The following is a 19,038-nucleotide window of genomic DNA, read 5'->3' on the forward strand; positions in this document are numbered from 1 at the left end:
ACAATTCAAAGAAAATCTAGCATTGTCACAAAACAGAGACGATTATGGGCTGTAAGATCAGATTTCAGGTTGAATGAATTCTGGCTTTCCTCTTACTATGCTGTGTATTATTCACCAAATCATTTCAACTCCTAAGCTTCAGTTACTTTATTTGTAGTCAGTACAACAGGTGAGCTATTACAAATTCAGTACATAATACAGTACTTGACACTTGAAGGGCGGTACTAACAGAATCAGCAGGAAAAAGCAAGAGTTAAAAAATATGGAAAGTGACGTGAACAGTAATATTTGACTTAACCCAATATATCCAAAATATTCAACATATAACCAATATAAATAATTATTGAACCTTACATTTTTAAAAATAAATAAAAATATGAAATCATTCAATCTATGCATGCATACAAAAACATATCCATACATATACAGACTTTTTTTGTCAATGTTAATACTCTGTTTTTCAGTAATGGATGGAGAGGAGAAGGGAGAGAAAATAGGTTAAAAGAAAAATGTGTTCATAAATTAGTGATGAATCAATTCCTGCAATCTGGAGAAAGCTTTTAAGTAGACTCTTGAGCCAATGCTTAAGGCCTTTTCATCTCTATTATCAGTGATTTTCAAATGTGTTCTAAAAGAGTCCTGAAGGATTCTGTGAATGTGCCATAGGTATAATCAAGGTGGCAAGAGGGATGTAAGAAAGACAAAGGTGCCCCTGTGTGTGTGCATGTGTGTAATATTTATCTACTCCTATCCCCACTCACCAGATTGTAAGCTTATGCTCAGGAGCACAGCTCCACATCCTAACACATGCCTAGCATACAATAAATATTTGTGGCCTAAATTAAAGGAGGGATGGGCAGTGAAGCAGCTGCCGGGGAAGTCCAAACACATGGTGAGGAGGCATACACTGCGTAGTACTTTCAATGGAGCTAATGGGAAGGGGAAGCTAGAAATAATTTCAGTGAACAAATATGACTGGGTGACTCCTTAACACATACAGAATGACGCAGCAGGAAGAAAAAGAGGACTTCATAGTTTCAACTCTACAAAGAAACCACCAGAGAAGGTAAAGGAGCTGGAGGATGAAAGGGGTGGGGAGGATGGCTAGTTTAGCAGGAAAGCACATCCTTATGTGTTCAATCTGAAGTTCTGATGAAAACAACCATAGGAAACGTCTATTTGGAGATATGGAACAACACTAAGAAAAGAGGACAACAGGAGAACTATAGATGAAGACAATAAAGAACCTGACAAATTTAAAATAGAAACATACCATCGACCTCGCATCAAATACTTGTGACTGATGCTCTGTCGCAAAACTTCCTTGTGGAAGAGTTGGCAAGAAAGGAAAACCATCATTGTTGACACAGCTTCTACTGATATTTCATATGTAATATCTCTGAAAAAACAGGAAACAAAGCAGAATAATGATCATTTAGGAAGACATTGTTCTTTTCTAAATAAACTATACATTTAAAAATAAATCAAAACATTCAATGTTTCTGGATTATTTTAAAAATACTAATATGCTTAATATAAAAACTAAGTCAAGCAAAAATATGAAACCTTTCCTTGTCATTAGTTCCTGTAATAGGTGAAGTATCCCATTACATTCTTATTTTCCAGTTCCATCTACTGATGAATGACAAGTATATTAGCATATAATGGAAATAACTGCCAGCAAAGATCCTCTCTAAAGCCCTTATGTTTATCCCTGTTTAGTGATAACACAGAAACAAACATTCAGATTGTAAAACTGAAGAGAAGTCACAGGGTAGGGAAGACAACAATGACCTTCTGAGTTGATATTCGCTTTATAGTAAGAACAATGGTAAACTCTAGATCTTCTGTCTCTAAGAGTGTACGTTCTTAAGGCCAACTCTGCCTGTTCAGCAAAATATGAACAGTAAACAAATTATCCCTGTTTTATCAAGCATATTTCTTTTACGAAAGACTACTACTGTCCTCCAAAAATCATTAACCCTCTTTAGAAACAAATCTTAGATCAAATGAAAAGGAAACAATTTCAGCTGAGTAGGGAGCACAAACAGGAACAAATGCATCAAAATTTTTTCAATTATGGCAAAACTTTAAACACAATTATTAGGCAAAAGAGTAATGTGTTAGACCAGGAAAGTGAAAATCTCAACAACACAACAAAAAGAGTAACAGCTCCAAAAAAATTTAAAATATCTTTACAGAACTGAAATATTCATGCAAAGTGCAAAGAAAAACACTTAACACCTACTTACATGAAGCTCATTAAACAAATTAAAGATGATTTGATTCTAGAAATGGGCAAGCTTACCAGACTTTTGAACTTCCCTGCAGGAGAACCAGGTTCAATCTCTGGGTTGGGAAGATCCCCTGGAGAAGGGAATGCATACCCAACTCCAGTATTCTTGCCTGGAGAATTCCATGGACAGAGGATCCTGGCAGGTTACAGTCCATGGGGTCGCAAAGAATCAGACACAATTGAGTGACTAACATTTTCATTTTTCACTTTCACCAGATTTTTAAGTTCTAATTCTATCAGATATATATGGAGTTCATGCAGATAGAAATATCTTTTGGAAGTATACAAAACAAAACCCAAAAGACCTGTGCAAATGATCTTATTATGTAATAAATAAATCTCATTTCTGCTCAGAAATGTAATACAGTAGAACACTTCTCTTTCCTGAAATTTCCATAAATATTATTGTAAATATTAACCACATAAAAGGCAATTTTTTTATTTGCTCTCATTTCTCAAAATGAATCAAAAACAGTCCTGATGTGTTGTGTTATGGTTCATTAATTCTTTGCTAATGATGATTTGGGTGCAAAGCCCAAAGGATTTTGAATCACAATTATTTATTCATACAGCCCATGCCCGTCAGGAATCTATACTCTATAGTCAATTGGCTAGGCTCTTCAGTTGGGTCAGGGCTTGAAGACAAATCCTGAAGAACAAATATCCTGCCACAGGGTACAAGTAATCTGGATAGGTGACTACCTCCAATATATTTGTTAATGTATTCAGTCATTGCATCAATAATTAAAAAAAAAAAAAAAAAACTAGTGGTTTACAATTCAACATCTTACTCTAGGTCCCAGAACCAGGAAGAAATTGTTATCGTTTGTTTCAACTATAAACTATGGTTATTAATAAATACTAGATGTAACAACCTTAAGGAAAGAGTATAGATTTAGAACAAAAGGCTGTTCTCCTTCAAAATTAATTGGGCCTAACAACTTCACAAACGGGACAACAGGAAAAGTTTCAACCCTTGGACCATCGTCTCTGGCCACAGAATTTTGCAAAGAGGTTTTGATGTTGGAAGGCAGGGAAAGCTTGTAGCATAAAAGAATATTGACTGAAAATGACATTTTAATATCAAGCTGAAGGTTCATTCCTCAAAATTCTTACATGAATGAAACTAAGTAATCCTTCCTGTGTGCTTCACGTGCTGTGCTGTGCTTAGTCGCTCAGTTGTGTCCAACTCTTTGCGACCCTATGGACTATAACCCGCCAAGCTTCTCTTCTCTGTCCATGGGGATTCTCCAGGCAAGAATACTGGAGTGGGTTGCCATGGGTTCCCTCAGGGGATCTTCCCAACCCAGGGATCGAACCCAGGTCTCCCGTACTGTAGGTGGGTTCTTTACCATCTGAGACACTGGTGTGTTTCACAGATCCACAGATAAAAATTCAATGTGTTTATCATATTGTATTCCAGTTGATACATCATTCAACAAATAAAAAATTTATTCCTACTATGTCTAAACAGGCATTATATTACACATTGGAGATACATCCATTAACAACAGATAACCTTTGTGGATGTTACACTTCAGTGGAAAAAAAGAACTCAAGTAATAATTACTCCAAAAAGGATCATAAAGAAAAAAGAGCAAGTAACAAGAAGATAAGATTATACGGTACTCCAATCTTAACTGTAGGATCAAAGAAAAGCTCCTCTGAAAAGGCAACATTAAGACCTAAAGTATGAGAGGCAATGATTTACAGTCAACTCTATCTTTCTTACCAGAATACATGAGATTTTAGCTAGGGATTCTTTTGTTTTTTAGTTGTTTGTATTCCCAACTAGAGTTCATAATAGGCAATCAATGGATAAAGGATAGAGAAACAAGAGGGATCTCTTTTGCTCTGATTTTGATTGGAACTCACTGGGACTTCCTGAATAGTCATCAGAACAGCATGCCAGGCATACAAAACTCAGAATAGCAAGAAAAAGCAAGAAAGAAATATATTGAGGTCACATAATACACGATCATAATACAAAAGGAATACTCACTCCAACAAAAATGCAAAGGGACTTTCATGAAAAAAAGGATCCAGAATACTGCTAACCGACTTATTAGAGAACATCTTATTCATCCTGTTGGCCAGCACTCGTTTGTTAGTATTAAAACACTAATAAAGGGCAAATAGGCTGACTGAAAGGAATGGAATGACAAAATACCACAAACATAATTCTACACAAATTAATCACAACTAAAATTCTCATTGAGCTTCTTTCAGAAACTCTAACACATAGCTAAGTCAACCTTGAAACTGAAAAGAGAAGAGAGAAACTTCCCCTACGAGATATCAAGCCATGTTACACAGTTGTAGCAATAAAAACAGTATGGTATTTGCAAGTACACAGACAAAAAAGAAGACGAACCAATGGAACTCAACTGAGAACTGAGTGTAGAGGATAAACCTGTGTTTCTAGGGAAATGTACAATAAAATGGATCCACAAATCAACGGAGAACAGATTGTACAGATGACTGTAGTTGTTCAGTCGCTAAGTCATGCCGGACTTTTTGCAACCCCATGGACTGCAGCACACCAGGCTTCCCTGCTCTTATCTGCTGGAGTTTGCTCAAATTTATGTCCATTGAGTCGGTGATGCCATCCAACCATCTCGTCCTATGTCATCCCCTTCTCCTCCTGCCTTCAATCTTTCCCAGCATCAGGGTCTTTTCCAATGAGTTGCTTTGCATCAGATGGCCACAGTATTGGAGCTTCAGCTTCAGCATCAGTCCTTTCAATGAATATTTAGGGTTGACTTCCTTTAAGACTGAGAAGGAAATGGCAACCCACTCCAGTATTCTTGCCTGGAAAATCCCACGGACAGAGGAGCCTGGTAGACTACAGTCCATGGGGTCGCAAAGAGTCAGAGACGACTGAGTGACTTCACTCTCACATTAAGATTCACTGGTTGGATCTCCTTGTGTCCAAGCAACTCTCAAGAGTCTTCTCCAGCAGCACAATTTGAAAGCATCAATTCTTCAGTGCTCAACCGTCTTTATGGTCCAACTCTCACATCCATACATGACTACTAGAAATCTGCTTTCTAATATGCTGTCTATGTTTGTCATAGCTCCATTCCAACGAGCAAGCGTCTTTTAACTTCAGGGCGGCAGTCACTGTTCACAGTGATTTTGGAGCCCAAGAGAATAAAGCCTCTCACTGTTTCTACTTTTTCCCCTTCTATTTGCCATGAAGTGATGGGACTGGATGCCATGATCTTCGTATTTTTAATGTTGAGTTTTAAGCCAGCTTTTTCACTCTTGTCTTTCATCCTCAGCAAGAGACTCTTTAGTTCCTGTTCACTTATTTACTACTGTATCTCTGGCATCTTGTGGCTGGCCACAAGTACACACTTACTTATAGAATAGTCTCATTTCTTATTGTACTTGTCACATTCTAACATTATAAATTAGTTTATTTACCTACCCTTACCACAACTACAATCTATGTCTTATTCATGTACCCACCTTAAGGCCTTTCCTCTGCTGTTGCCTCTGCTTTAGAAGCTCTCCCATCACAGAGTGACAGGATTCCCTCTCTGACTTTGGGTTTCTATTAAAAGGTTCACTTCATAAGGAGCCTTCCTATACAATCTTGGCTAAGATACCACAATATTACTTTTTTCCATTGTACTTGTCACATTCTAACATTATATATAAATTTGCTTATTGTCTGTCCTACCCAACCCACAACTAGAATCTATGTCTTATTCACAACTGTATCTCTGGTACCACTGACTGGCCACAAGTACACACATACTTGTTGAATAGTTTCTTTGTGCTTGTGGGCACAGTGAGAAATTAATTTTGGGTTTACCAAAACCAAGAAAAATATATTCCTTCATGCAAAAACTTTACGTGACAAAAAAATATCTGAAATTCACAGCTTCCAAACACTATTTTATGATTCAGTGCTCTGCACAAAAATTCACACACACACAAAGAATTCACACACACACAGAAGAATTCACACACACACACACACACACACACACACACACACACACAGGAATCCCCTGGCGGTCCAGCAGGGCTCCATACTTCCACCGTGCAGCTGATGCAGGTGTGATTCTTAGTTGGGGAACTAAGATCACAAGTGCCACACAGCATGCACCCCCTCCCAAATAATTCACTAGACTCCTGGGGCCACAGTTACAGAACTAGTAGCAACAGCAAAAATATTACTGAACATATTTTCATTTACTCCATTTTCTATCATAAGTGGTACTAAAAATAACTAGTATTTTAAAAGTCAGCTTCAAAATAAGGAACACAGATTTGGGTTCTATCAATAACCTCAGATATGCAGATGACACCACCATTATGGCAGAAAGCGAGGAGGCACCAAAGAGCGTCTTGATGAAGGTGGAGGAGGAGAGTGAAAAGGCTGGCTTAAAACTCAACATTCAAAAAAACGAAGATCACAGCATCCGGTCCCATCAGCTCATGGCAAGTAGATGGGAAAACAATGGAAACAGTGAGAGACTTTATTTTCTTGGGCTTCAAAATTGCTGCAGAAGGTGACTGCAGCCATGAAATGAAAAAATGCTTGGGCTTCTTGGAAGAAAAGCTATGCTAAACCTAGACAACAAATTAAAAAGCAGAGACATTACTTTGCCAACAAAGGTCTGTATACTCAAAGCTATGATTTTTCCAGTAGTCATGTATGGATGTGAGAGTTGGACCATAAAGAAGGTTGAGTACCAAAGAATTGATGCTTTTGAACTGTGGTGCTGGAGAAGACTCTTGAGAGTCCCTTGGACTGCAAGGAGCTCCAACCAGTCAATCCTAAAGGAAATCAACCCTGAATATTCACTGGAAGGACTGATGCTGAAGCTACAGCTCCAATTCTGTGGCCATCTGATGTGAAGAAGTGACTAATTAGAAAAAGACCCTGACACTGGGAAAGATTGAAGGCAGGAGGAGAAGGGGATGACAGAGGATGAGATAGTTGGATGGCATCACTGACTCTACAGACATGAGTTTGAGCAAGCTCCGGGAGATGTTGAGGGACAGGGAAGCCTGGCGTGCTTCAGTCCATGGGGTCGCAAAGAGTGGGACACGACTGAGCAACCAAACAACAATGGGGGTTAGAGAGAAACAATGATCTAGATAGAAAAACCTCTGAAATAGTCACTTAAGTACATTTTAAAGGCACACATGGATAAAATGTAACTATCCATCAATTATCTATCTAGTTACCATGTTCCCTCACACCTCCTCCCTCTATGCTCACCCCCAAACTGCTTGGCTGACTCGTACTGTCATTCAAGACTTTGCACTAGTTTCACCTTCTCCAGAAAACCCACAACTATAATGCTTCTCATACTCTATATCATACAAGAAAATATTTGCTGAACCAAAAAAATCAACTAATATTAGAAAATAATGAAAAATATAATAAGACACTGCTTATACACTAACTTACAGAACTAAATAATATTTAAAGAGATCACAGGATATAAGACTACTTCCATTTCCAACAGTGATGGACAGAAAATTCAGAAGACTATTCCTGATGAAGTCAACAAAAATCATTGACGGGAGGGTCTGGAAGGACGCGTTCTAAAAAGACCAAAGAGCTAGTAAAAGATGAAGCATTATTAACACAAGACCAAGACTGAGGCACTAGGAAAACCTAGAGGTCAGCTTGACTTCTGGAACTGCTTTGGCCTTGGGATGTTTCCTGATCCATAAGCAGTGGTTTGGAATCTGAGCAGTGCTTGTGACAGGGTTGACAGTCTAGGGGACAAAAGCTGGAGTCCAAGGCTGTCCAGGGAGCAAGCCGCAGAAATCCACTCCCCATACAGGGCAGAGATTCTCAAGGGGATCCTGAAATCAACAGTCTCATGGACTAGAACTGAGCTTTAAGTTCCCTGGGTGGTCAGGAAAATTCTGAAACAGAATTAAGAAGAATCCAAGGCACCCAGAGAAACAGACAATCCTCTTTGAAGAAAGATAAAATTATCCTATCAAATTATTTTTACAACTCTACAAACGCAAAAACTAGCAAACAATAAAAAATGGGCACATAAAGAGATAAGAGTACATGAACAAGAATCACCATACACCCACAAAACAAACAAAAAACCCTCTTTCAACAGTAATTAATTACCAAACACAAATATACTTGCTCTACTTATGGAATAAAAACCAAATTTATCAAATGAAAATTTTCTCAAGGATCTGTAAATTATATAAATATAGCAGGCTTTTTTTTTTTAAGTTCTAGGAAAAAAATGTCTTGAGCTGAAAAAAAAAACAACAGCCAAATTTTAAAACTTGATTTTAAAAAAATAAGTAAATAAATAAGAAGAAAGGAAGAAAGGAGAGAAGAGGGACACAGGAAGAGAAGGAGGGAGGGAGGGGGAAAAGAAGGAAGGAAGGAAAGAAATAACCTCTATAAATGGGTTTAACAGCATTATTTAGACTCAGCTGAAGAGAGATTCAGTGACTTGGACATTAAGTCATAAGAAATAACCCAGAATAAAGTAGAGAGAGACAACAAGATAATGTTAAGAGGCATTTGTTTCCATATCAGAGCTATTATGAAAAAGTATTTTAAAAAGACTTACAAACATCTGCATATAAGTCATTTGCAAACATTTATTTTCAATTCTTGTAGGTGGATGCCTGAAAATAAACTTGCTAGATGAGAGGAGAGGTGGATGTCTGACTTCACGAGAAACTGTCAAACCTTTTCTCAAACTGGTTGTACCATTTTATATATTGAAGCAATTCTTTATACAGATTTTATTTTTCAAAACAGCTTGAGGTTCTCAGCAACACTGAGGATACAGAGAATTCCCATATATCCCTTGCCCCCGCAGATGTGTAGCCTCCTCCACACCCCAGAGCAGCATAGATGTTAAAAATGGTTAACTAACATTGACAAATTATCATCACCCAAAGCCCATAATTTATATTACAGTTCACTATTGCCATGTGACTTCTACAATCACAATAAATTTTGACAAATGTAATAACATGTACCCATGATTACAGTATCATACACAACAGTTTCATTGCTCTGAAAATACCCCGTGTTCTACCTCTATATCCCTCCTTCCCTGCAAAACCTTGGACAACACTTATTTTCTTACTGCCTCCATAGTTTTTCCTTTTTCCAAAATGTAGTTAGAGTAATACATTATGTAGCCTTTTCAGACTGGCTTCTTTATCTACAGCAATTTCTGAAAGTTTCAGTTGCTCCACATTCTCACCAACATTCAGTACAATTTTTCTTCTTAGTTTTATCTATGTTAGTGGTGTATAGTGATATCTTACTATAGCTTTAATTAGCATTTTCTAATGGATAATAACATCAAAACTCAATGTGTTTACTGGCCATTTACAGATCCTTTTTGTGAAGTATCAATTTAAATCTTCTGTTCATTTTTAATTGGGTTATTTGCCTAATTATTTTTAAATTGTAAGAGATCTTTATATATTCAAGAATAAATTCTTTTGTTAGTTATGTTTCAGACATTTTCTCCCATCTGTGGCTTGACTGTTTTTTTTTTTAACAGTCTCTTTTGAGGAGGCAAGATTTTTATTTTTGAAGAAGTTTAACTTATCAAGACTTTCCTTTTATGGCTATTGCTTTCTGTATCCTTTCTAAGTTTTCTTTGCCTAAACCAAGACTGTGTATATTATTCTGTGTTACATGTGAAGATAGGAGTTAAAAGTTTTCTTTGTTTCATTTTCTCATATAACTACCTTTCCCAGCACCATTAGTTTAAAAACATTCCCCTCTCCAATTGAATAGTTTTGCTGTTTTTCTCAAAAAAAAAAACAAAAACAATTGACCACAGAAGTGCAGATCTATTTCTTGGCTCCCTCCAGGGCTTCCCTAGTGGCTCAGATAGTGAAGAATCTGCCTGTAAGGCAGGAGACTCAGGTTCCAACCCTGAATCAGGAAGATCCCCTGGAGAAGATAATGGCTACCCAATCCAGTATTCCTGCCTTGGAAACCCCATGGAGAGAGAAGCCTGGCAGCCTACAGTCCATGGGGTGGCAAAAGATTCGAACATGACTTGAGTGACTAACACTTTTTCACCAAACTCATCCACTGATTGATTTGTCTATTAGTTGGTCAATACCACATTATCTTCAAAACAGTAGCTTTGGGCTTCCCTAGAGGTCCATATGGTTAAGAATCAGTCGAGCAATGCAAGGGACACCAGTTTGACCCCTGGACTGGAAAGATCCCACCTGCCATGGAACAACGAAGCCCATGCACCACAACTACTGAAGCCCGTGCACCCTAGAGCCTGTGCTCTGCAACAACAGAAGACACCACAATGATGAGCCTGGGCACTGCAACAAAGACTAGTCCCCACTTTCCACAACTAGAGAAAGCCCACGCACAGCAACAAAGACCCACCACAGCCAAAACAGAAATAAATCTCAAAAGCAAAAACAAAACTGTAGCTCTACAGCACACTGGGAAGAGACATAGTGTTAAGTATTCCATTTGTTCCTCCTTTTCAATTATTTCTTCAGATAGTCTAGGTTCTTTGCATTTCCAAGTACATTTTAGAATCAGCTTGTCAGTGTCTAGAAAAAAACAAACAAACGAAAAACCTGGTACAAATGTGATAAACTGACTCTGTAGTTCCATCTGGGTGATACTGACATCTTAAGAACATTTGAGTTTTCCAATTTGTGAACGCAATGTATGTCTACGTTTAGGTCTTCTTTGACTTCACTGAGCAATGTTTTGTAGTTATCAGTACATAAGTTGTACACATATTTGTTGAACTTACTATTTCATGTTTTCACATTGTTTTAAAATGGAAGTTTTAAAGTTTTAGTTTCCAGTTGTTTGCTACTAGTATGTGATTTTTGTATAATCATTTTGTAAACTGGAAACCTGCTAAACTCACTTTTCAGTTCAGGTAGCTTTTCTATGTTCCTCAGGGCCCTCTACATAAACAATCATGTTGCCAGCAAATAAAGACACTTTTACTTTTTCTTTTCCAATCTCTATGCCTTTTATTCTTTGTTTTCTTGAACTGGCTAGGGCCTCATATAATAGCAAACAGAAATGCTTAGAGCAAACACCCTTGACTCATATCTAATCACAGAGGAGGTAAAGCTTTAGTTTCTCATAATTCTGTGTGATGTTAGCTGCAGGTTTTTCATGGATGCCCTTAACCTAGTTGAAGATGTTTCTTCCTAGTTTGCTGAGAGTTTTTTTTTCCATGAATAGATGCTGAATTTGGTCAAACTCTTTTTCCACATTTACTGAGACAATCAAATAGCTTTTCTAATTTATTTTATTAATGTGGCATATTATATTGATTCTCAAGTGTTAACAATATTGTATCCCTGAGATAATAAGCCCCACTTGGTTATACTGTATAATCCTATTCCATTGTTGCTGAATACAATTTGCTAATTTTTTTAAAGCTTTTTCTCCTATATTCATGAGAAATATTAAGTCTGTGACTTTCTTTTTTGTGGAATGTCATCGTTAGGTTTCAGTATCAGGGTATGCTGGCTTCATAAAACAAGTTATTCCATCTACTTTTGAAACAATATATTTAAATATTTGCTTCAAGATGTGATGCTGAGCAAAGACAGCAGATCAGTACTGTGCACCATATGAATGAATACACATACAGATGTTCATATGCGAAGAACAAAAACAGCAATCCTGGAAGATGAGATTATAGGTGACTACTTTTTATTATATTTAAGTTTTCAAAATGGGAAGGACATAAAGGAAAATGAGTAGGAGAAAGATTGCTTCAAACTGGCTGTCTCCACTGGGAAATTTCCCAAAAAATAAAAAAAGTATCAGGAGAGAAGGTCTGAGGATCATCTCTAATCTCATTTTGACCAAAGGTTTTCTGAATTATTTCTGTCTCTCACTTCACTGTAAACAATCAAAGTACCAGAGATTTGCAACTAGGAAAAACAACCCAGTGTCTCTGTCCTTTTGAATTGCAATAACAAACTTATATAATAAACAATGGAAATGTACTCCTCACAACTCTCGAAGCAAAGAGTCCAGATCAAGATACCTGCAGATCCAGTACCTGATGAGAGCTGGTTTTCTGGTTCATAAAGATTAAGTATGTTTTTGCTGTGTTATCATATTATAGAAGGCAGCAAGGACATTTTCATGGGTATCTTTTAGAAGGGCACCAATCCCATTCATGAGGGCTCGGCCCTTGTTACCTAATCATCTCCCAGAGGCCCCAAACCTTCTAACACCATCACTGCAGAGGTTCAGTTCAGTTCAGTTCAGTTACTCAGCCGTGTCCGACTCTGTGACCCCTTGGACTGCAGCACACCAGGCCTCCAAGACCATCACCAACTCCCAGAGTTTACTCAAACTCATGTCCATTGAGTCGGTGATGCCATCCAACCATCTCATCCTCTGTCGTCCCCTTCTCCTCCCGCCTTCAATCTTTCCCAGCATCAGGGTCTTTTCTAACTGCAGAGGTTAGATTTTAAAACATGATTTTGTGGAGGACAGGAACATTCAGACAACAGCAATGAACTAGCCACGCTTGCTGCATTATTTAGGGCTTTCCTAAATATACTGACAGAATGTAAGGAGATACACACACACACACACACATACACACATGTATATATATAAATTTATATCTATTTATAAGAGATTGGCTCACACAATCATGGGGGCTAAAAGGTCCCATTATCTGCCCTTTGCAGGCCCAGGAAAGCCAGCAGTGTAGTTCCAGTCCAAACCTAAAGGCCTGAGAAGCAGGAAAGCCTTGGCCTGAGTGGGAAGGCCCAAGAAACAGGAGTGCCAACATCCAAAGACAGAAAGAGATGGGTATCTCAGCTAAAGACAGGGAACAAGCTGGCCCATCCTCCACCATCCTGTTCTATTCATGTCCTCAATGGACTGCAAGACATTCACCAACACTAGTGCATATGATCTTTTTCATGAAATCTACCAATTTAAATGCTAATCGCTTCCAGAAACACACTCAGAGACACACCCAGAAATAATGAACTAACATTTGATCTCTGGGCATCCCTCAGCTCAAACTGTCACACAAAAATTAACCATTACAGTTACCAAAGACCTAAGTTAAATTTTCAAATACTAGCACAAAGCCACAGATTCAGTCTCATTAAAGGCATTTAGTCATTAAAAGCATTTAAGCACTATTTGAAAGGTTTTACACCTAGAAATTTTTGTTCCTTCATAAGAAAATAACAGCATTCTAACACCCAATTTGTTATATAAAAAGTAAATACATATTTCATTAACTTCAAAATTTGACATCTATCACAGGTGTGTTATAATTTTAAGTGGGAACACTCAACAAGAAGTTTACATTTGCACTAAGATTTGAAAGAAATAAACAAGCAAGGGAAAAATCTTCTAGAAAGAAAGACCAGCACATGCAAAGGCCCTGAGGTAGGAACATGCCTAGCATATTCAAAGAATGGCAGAGGCCAATGCAGCTTGAAGGGAGTTTGCAAGGAGAGTGGTCAGAGATGAGGCCAAAAAGGTAACAAGAAGCTTGGAAGGCCTAAGAGCTGTAACAGATTGATAAATTCCATTTCTTAAAAATAGTTTCTAAAAATTTATCATGGCAAACACATACACACTAATAGCAAAAAAGTCAAAAGGCACATATAGAAAAAACACAATGTCACAAAGGACTAATCTTTCTAATGTAAAACGGGTCCTAGAAATAGATACAATAAAGATGCCAATATGAGAATGAGCAAAAAACATTAGCACAAAGATGTTAGCAATCCTAATGCCCAACAATAGGGAATGATTAAATATAAACTGATACTGACATACAACAGAATACAACGCAACTTTTAAAAACGAATGAAAAAGGATGTAGACAAATCAGAACTCACACACAAGGCTAGTGGGAATAAAATGATGAGGCCACTACGGAAAGGTTTGGCATTTCCTCAAAAAGTCAAACAGAGTTATCACATGACCTAGTAACCTTACTCTTAGCTATATACCCAAAAGAACTGAAAACCATGTCCACACAAACTCTTGTACATGAATGTTCACAGAAGTATTATTCATAATGGCCAAAAAGTAGAAACAACCAGAATATTTATCAACTGACAAATGGAGAAACGAAATGTGGTATATATTCATACAATAAAAAGAAATGAAGTACTGGGGCATGCTACAACATGGATGAACCATGCTACATTATGAAGGAAGACAGATACAAAGAGCCACACATTGTATGATTCCATTATATGAAATGTCTATAAAGGGAAAATCCATACAGACAATAAGCAGATCAGTGGTTACTATGGGCAAGAGGGTGAGGGAAATGGGGAATGACTGCTAATAAGTAGAGGGGTTCTTTTGGGGTAATGAAGTTCTGGAATTAGACAGCAGTGACAGGTTTACAACTTTTATGAGTTTATTAAAAACCAAGTAAATAGATACTTTGAAAGGGTAAATTCTGGAGAACCTGAAGTATATATCAATAAACGTTTTACTTGAAACACAAAAATGAGAAAGCTCTCTAAATGCTTGTATACAGAAACTGCCAAGATAGACTGCTAACTGAAAAAAGAAGAAAATTCAAAACACTATGCATAATTTCTTACCTTTTACATGAATACAGGGGGAAATAAGAATCTAAATTCATAACTGAATATACATGCATAAAAAAATCAGGAAGGATACATAAGAAACCAAGCATGAACGGTGGTTACTATGCAGACAAACAGGAGGGCTGCAGAGATGGGGAACAAGGACAAGCAGGAGATGGTTCATGTGCACTTTTATGAGTTTGATATTGGAACAACATAAATGTATCTATCACCTGCTTGAAAATGAAATTAATCAAGAATAGAGGATTATCATAAATGATAAAATCAAACATTTACTGATTACAATCTGATGACACAGAAATAAGAATAAGCAAAAACCTAAAACATATTGCTGTATGCTAAATGAGTCACTGTCCCCAAGTTAGAAAACAGAGGCTCTGCTTCTCAGTTCTCTACTGAAGTTACTCTGTTCACTTCAAAAAATAACTCCCCTCGGTCTCAGTTTTCTTATTTGTAAATAAATACATTAGGCAAGATGATCTCTAGTGTCAATTCTTGCTGTAACTTTCTATAGTGTTCAAAAAAGGAATTCAAGGCAACATTATATTCAAAGCAACAAAGTTTTAAATCTATTAATTGGGCTATCTGAGGTGCCAAATAATCAGGGAAAAGAGCCAAGACAGGCCAATACTTGAAAGAAACCAAAGTTCCACCATGCTGAGTGTGGTGGTTTTTAAAAGATGAAAAATGTTTTAGGCCAACAGATCTTTCTTGTTTAATGTCCTTGTATAATCTTCAGAAGATTTTCATTACACAATCGCCAAAACAAAGTCAACTTTAAAAAGCCAAAATGTTGCTTCGGCTGCCATGTTATCCCAAGAACTTTCCACCATCTGGGCTGGAAATGTCCTAGAACAAACTACTGTTGGAGCAAGTTATTAATTTCATGTGAAGAAAAAAAAAAGACAAGCGCCATGACCTTGCACTGCTCTGCTTGGGCAGAGTGGAACACTTGGATAAAGACAAAAGCCTTCATGACATGGGTGTTAGTGTTGGCTAAGGACAAAGTCAACGAAATGTGCAGGAAAAAACATCCTCCTCTGACTTACTATTGGATAAGAAATTGACAGTACTGTAAATGGAACATAAGTTTAATAAAAACAACTGACAAGTTCAAAGGATTAATACCAAACATTAGAAATATCAATGTCATGCCAACATGAAGATTCCAGAAGTAAAATATGAGGAAAGACTAAAAAGTGGTATATTTCAGATACTATCAACAGCAGAGAAGTTTTGAAGTTAAAAAAATCAAAAGCATGGTAATACTCCTCAATTATAAAAGCATTAACAATGGAGCAGAAAGTACCTGGACATTAGGAGTCAAGAAACCTGCATTCTACTATCAGAGATGTCACTCAATTACCTTCATCAGTCACCTTATCTGTCAACTTTATCGTACGTAAAATAGTAATGGAGTGGATCAAATATATTAAACACATTCCAAGTGTCTATGGTTTCTCAAAGAACTAATGCTATGTATGTAATGATGCATCAAATGGATGAAATAGCCATATTATCTTCTTGAAATAAAGCTCAACCAAGAGTTTTTAGAAACATTCTAAAAAATAAAAAATTAAGATGCACTGATAAGGTGGATACACAATAATAAAGCAAATATACTGAAATTGTTACATGGGTGTCCAAAGTGCAATTATGCCTGCTTAAAAGTTCCATCACAAACAAGGAACAATTAGAGAAAAGGAGCTCTCAAAAATTAGAAGTGATTGCTGAACCTTCATCGAAACTTAGAAATGGCTTTTAAATACATGAAGAGATAGTCATCTCACTTGTAACGGGAGAATGCATGTGAGGATCATTAATGTGATTTCCATTTTTGCCTTTGGACATGGGGTATCTCTTTTTGGTGGGTTCCAGCATTCTCCTGTTGAAAAATCAACAGCCAGCTGCGATGCTGGTGCTCTTGCAGGAGGTAAGCACTCGTCCTCTACTCTGCCATCCTGATTTCCATTTCTAACTTACAAAAAACCTGTAACAGACTACATCAGCATGGCTCTGTTAAATGTTTTTGGTGGAACTTACAAATGGTATATTTCCTTTAGGGAACAAGTTTTTACCAAATTTACTATATTTTTATCAAATTTTTAAATGGTCACACTTAATTGCAATTCTAAGACTTATATGAGGGCTATATATGTGTATAGATGCATCAAGTGAATTTCTGTACACATACTGCATCCAATGCAGTATTATTCAGATCTAAAAAGACATGAGCTACTAAGCCAGGAACACAGAGGAAACTTAAACACACATTACTAAATAAACAAGGCCAATCTAAAAAAGCTTGTACTGTAGGTTCCAACTATATGACACTCTGTTGTTATAGTCACTAAGTCATGTCTAATTCTTTTGCGACCCTATGGACGGTAGCCCGCCAGGCTCCTCTGTCCGTGGGATTTCCCAGGCAAGAATACTGGAGTGGGTTGCCATTTTCTTCTCCAGGGGATCTTCCTGACCCAGGGGCTGAACCAATGTCTCCTGCATTGCAGGCAGATTCTCTGCCACAGAGCCACCTGGGAAGTCCACAGGACACCCCAGAGAAGGTGAAAATATGGAAGCAATACAAGGATCAGTGGGGTGACCAAGGCTTAAGGGGGCATGAGGGATGAACAGGCAGAACTCCGAGGAATTTTAAGGCAGTGAAAGTATGCTTATGAAACTATAACGATGGATGTTGTGGCTGCTGTTGTTCAGTTGTTAAGTTGTGTCCGACGCTGAGTTTCCACGGACAGAAGCACACCAGACACATGTCATTATACACCTGTCAAAACCCACTGAATGCACAATGCAACAAGAATGAACCCTAATGTACACTATGACTTGGGTGACAGTGATGCATCAATGTAGGTTCATCGACTATAACAAATGTGCCAATGTGGTGAGAAATGTTGACAGCAGAGGAGGCTGTGTGGGAAGAGGGATACAGGAATATTCTATACTTCCTGCTCAGCTTTGCTGTGAATTTAATATTGTTCTGAAAAGTAAAGCCTTTAATTTAGAAAAATGAAATACTGTTATATTATTTAGCTAAATAGATAAAGGTAAGATAAGGGTAAAGGTGTATATATAAACCATCAAAATAGCTAATAATGAAAAACGATTGTCTCTGGAGACTAAAGAGACATAAGACAAAATCAGTTCTCAGCATAACCCCTTTGTGCTTCTCGACTGCCTTCCCAAACCCTATGCACATACACATTATAATCTAAGACAAGTGCATCAATGACTAGCTTTAGATATCCAAAGGTAATGTAATCTGGATTATGCCCCCAAAAGAAAAAACTCTATAAAGAATTAACTTATTGATACATAAGTAGGACAAAAAATTAAAAAGGAAAAAAATCAACTGTTTGTTGGTAGAATTAAAATTCAGTTATTAATGTCAAACCAGCTCATTCATATTTTCTGATACTTGTACTAATAATAGGAAAAGAAATTAACAAAAGCATCCTGTACCAGTCTTGCTTTTATTTTTTTACTTGTGTTAATTCACTTTGGCTGCACTGGGTCTCTATTGCAGCCCACAGGCACCCCCGGCAGCGTGCAGGGGCTTCTCCAGCTGTGGCGCAGGGGTAGCTCCCGTGGCAGAGCACAGGCTCCAGAGCACTCAAGCTCAGTAGCTGCAGTGAGTGGGCTTCTCTAGTTGTGGCACCCAGGCTTAGCTGCTCCAAGCCATGTGGGATCTCAGTTTCCCGAACATGGATCAAACCCACGTCCCCTGAATTGGAAAGCAGATTCTTAACCACTAGACCACCAAGGAAGTCACCAGTCTTGCTTTTATAAGAGCAAAAATTCTTTGAAGGCAGAGATTCAACATTTTCAGGGCTGAGTTATATGGAAGAATCCTGCAAACTGAGTCTCTCACACCTAATGCCAGGCTAGAGCCAGTCCTCCAAAGCAGTCAGAGAAGCTGCCACAAAAGAAACTTACTTCAGTTCTCACACAGAGGATTCAGCTTATGCTTTTGAATCTTATACATCCTGTTTCCTATGACCACTATACTTGTTAATGACCAAGGCTATTAGTTTCTACTGAGAAGTTTAAAATGGGAAAATTAACTCAGAAGAAAATATAGCCAATGCTTTTCTTAAACACTATGTGTAATGTGTGTGTTAGTCACT

The 19,038-nt window shown here is 37.5% G+C and overlaps 1 protein-coding gene across 4 annotated transcripts in view; it reads right to left on the reverse strand.

The window, feature by feature from the left end:
* DYM (dymeclin) overlaps positions 1–19,038 on the reverse strand; it is a 382,103-nt gene that overhangs the window by 284,680 nt on the left and 78,385 nt on the right. For all 4 annotated transcript variants that reach the window (XM_043444328.1, XM_043444326.1, XM_043444327.1 and 1 more), the window contains one exon: positions 1,274–1,399. In XM_043444328.1, the coding sequence (XP_043300263.1) occupies positions 1,274–1,399 (126 nt within the window). The remainder of the gene's footprint in view (positions 1–1,273; positions 1,400–19,038) is intronic.

Source organism: Cervus canadensis, chromosome 23, assembly GCF_019320065.1.
Source record: "Cervus canadensis isolate Bull #8, Minnesota chromosome 23, ASM1932006v1, whole genome shotgun sequence".
Classification (NCBI taxonomy): Eukaryota; Metazoa; Chordata; class Mammalia; order Artiodactyla; family Cervidae; genus Cervus; species Cervus canadensis.